The sequence below is a fragment of the Vigna radiata genome, chromosome 4, assembly GCF_000741045.1.
Source record: "Vigna radiata var. radiata cultivar VC1973A chromosome 4, Vradiata_ver6, whole genome shotgun sequence".
In the NCBI taxonomy this organism is placed as follows: domain Eukaryota; kingdom Viridiplantae; phylum Streptophyta; class Magnoliopsida; order Fabales; family Fabaceae; genus Vigna; species Vigna radiata.
The window spans coordinates 2,439,040-2,442,176 of NC_028354.1; the positions used below are offsets into that span (position 1 = coordinate 2,439,040).

General features: G+C 33.4%; 1 protein-coding gene across 1 annotated transcript; it reads left to right on the forward strand.

Moving 5' to 3' along the window:
• Positions 1–218: 218 nt before the first annotated feature.
• On the forward strand, positions 219–2,800 carry LOC106758595 (40S ribosomal protein S6). Its single transcript, XM_014641523.2, has 6 exons — positions 219–352; positions 521–585; positions 1,274–1,331; positions 1,427–1,535; positions 1,659–1,931; positions 2,370–2,800. Exons 1-6 carry the CDS (start codon positions 347–349, stop codon positions 2,600–2,602), a joined length of 744 nt encoding a protein of 247 aa, XP_014497009.1. The 5' UTR covers positions 219–346; the 3' UTR covers positions 2,603–2,800.
• Positions 2,801–3,137: the final 337 nt, after the last annotated feature.

Sequence of the window (3,137 nt, forward strand, 5' to 3'; positions counted from 1 at the left end):
TTACACCAAACAATGGTTTTATGGAAAATTCTTTTGTGTGGTTAATTGTCAAACAAATGTAATGTTTGAAAAATAATTCATTATTTTTAATAAAAAAAATCATCTAAATATATTTAAATGTTAAAAAATAAAAATAAAAATACTAAAATTTTAGAACGGGGACATTGTCGAGCAGGCCCGGGCCAATATCATCGAAGTGCCCAGTTGAGGCCCAAGAAAAAGACCTGGGTTGGTATATTATAGTTGAACATTAAACCCTACTTCCTCTCTACCTTGTGCAAGCTCCCAGTTTTCTGACCACTCTTACAGAGAGTTTGACGGTGCCGTTGCCGGACAACTTTTCAAAATGAAGGTTCTCTTCTGTTAGAACCCTTCTCGCAGTTTTTTATTTTTTCTCTTTCTGATTTGTAGTTTTAGTGTTGTCTTCATCATCCCAGTCATTATTATTTATGCCTATTCTGTTTTAGCTTAAGTGTTGTTGTTGTTGCTCAATTTCATTTTGTGCCTTTTTATTCTGCAGTTCAACATTGCAAATCCCACCACTGGATGCCAGAAGAAGCTCGAGATCGACGACGATCAGAAACTGTATTCTCTTCACTCCTTCTTTTCTCATCTTTTAATCTTTTCCAATTTTTGTTGTGCCATGAAAGAAAGATGTATATTTAAATTTGCCTGCTCCCATTTATTTAGGTTTTAATAAACCATTCTTAGAATTTTTCGAATTCCTCCTATTATTGTTTCATAATGATTATTTTGAAGTAAATTTAAGAGAAAAATTAAGTCTCTAGAAATATATTTGTATCATTTGTCCATTTATTTATTAACAAAAATCCTAACTTTTTACTGAAATTGTGCCTGTTATAAATAGTACCAAGGGAACAATTAGAAATATAATATATATATATATATATATATATATATATATATATATATATATATATATATATATATATATATATATATATATATATAGCAAGGGGTACCTTGCATATCACATGAATTAAAAAATGAATTATAAATGAATTATAAATGAATCTGTTTTAATCGTTTAGGTGTGTGAAATTTATGAGCAATTTATATCTTTCTAGTTCCAATAGAATTTTTGTATTAATCCTCCTTATACTTGATGATCACTATAGGAAATAAAACAAATAAATGAATTTAATTTAAATTTAAAAAAAATGTTAAAAGCTTTATATGAGGCTCGTGTCATATGTTCTTTTGGTAATGCAACTTGTCTTCATACTAAAATATTCCCAACTTCAACTTACAGACGAGCATTTTGGGACAAGAGGATCTCACAGGAGGTCAGTGGAGATGCACTTGGTGAGGTATGTATGCCCTTTAGCTTCAAATCTTAAATGTGTGATCCAAAGTTTTGCTGAAGTTTTAGTGATTATTTTATCTCTTCTTTTGTTGCCAACAGGAGTTTAAAGGTTATGTATTCAAAATTACTGGAGGCTGTGACAAACAAGGATTCCCAATGAAGCAGGGAGTGCTGACCCCTGGTCGGGTTCGCCTGCTTCTTCATAGGGGTATGTTTTAAGTACTCTATATAACCTTGTACTGTTCCCTTTTTGTATTTAAAATCAATTCCATATTGGGCTCTCTGCCTTTAAGAACTTTATTTTTTAAAATCTATTCCATTTCCTGAATAGGAACTCCATGTTTCCGTGGATATGGAAGGCGTAATGGAGAGCGCAGGAGAAAGTCTGTTCGTGGATGCATTGTCAGCCCTGACCTATCTGTGCTTAACTTGGTAATTGTGAAGAAGGGTGAAAATGACTTGCCAGGATTGACTGACGTTGAGAAGCCAAGGATGAGAGGTCCAAAGAGAGCCTCAAAAATCCGGAAACTGTTCAACCTTTCTAAAGAGGATGATGTTAGGAAGTATGTCAACACCTACCGTCGGACATTTACAACAAAAGCAGGTAAAGTCCCAATGAAATATATCCTTTATTTAATTTTGTAATTGACTATGTTTCTGAACTAGAGAAAGGGATCATATTTATATGTAAACAAGATGATGTTAATCTGTTACTGACCATGCATTTATTGATTACAAATTACCATTTGCAAGTTTGCGTTGTCTGCTGACAGTTTGTGATGATGATAATGTACCCATAGCTGTTTTATTTTATGTTGATGTATATTTGTATTACGGGCAGATGATGCACTTACCTTAAGAAGTTTTACCCTTTAAGAATATGCTCTGATGATGCACGCCTGCTAAGATCTATATGCTAGATCCTTGTATCACTTGATTTAATTTGAAATGAAGAGTTTGAGGTATAATTAGGCTATGGTCCCTTTGGGACACTGGATTGTGATGGATTATGGTCTGAATGGGTTTGAACGAATGGTTGCAGGGAAAAAGGTGAGCAAAGCTCCAAAGATTCAAAGACTAGTCACTCCTCTTACTCTCCAAAGGAAGAGGGCACGGATTGCTGATAAGAAGAAGAGAATTGCCAAGGCAAAATCAGAAGCAGCCGAGTACCAGAAACTCCTCGCCTCCAGGTTGAAGGAGCAGAGGGAACGCCGCAGTGAGAGTTTGGCCAAGAGGAGGTCCAAGCTTTCCAGTGCTACCAAGGCAGCTGTATAGGCTGACTTCCAGATATAGATATATGATGAATGTAGGTTTTGGTAATGTTTTATAATACCAATGTTATGATATGATAAACCATGGTTGAGTTTTTATGTTACATTGAGTTACTTATTACGCATTCTTATTTATTTCATCATTCTAACTTTGTCTAATTCGACTTAATCGTATTTTATCTATGAGGGAGATTAATCATTCTTTTCATTCCTTCATCAGTCGTTTTTTCATGATTTTTCTTCTGTTTATAAACATTCTGTAACTTAATGCTTTTGTTATTTATTGTTAGCACTTCTAGGAGTACTTATTAAACCTTTTCCCTCTTTCCTCCTTTTCTTTTAATATTTATTTTTAGGTTTAATATCGCCTTTGGATTCTAGTTTAGAGGTTAAAATGGTTTTAATTTTTTTTTCACATAACAATTATGTTAACTTTTGAAAAAACAGTTTAAATTATTTCTTTTTTGTTATGGTGTCAATTATTTAACTGTGCTAGTGTCCTCTGGATAAAACTTAATTACGGGACCAGGTAATGTTGC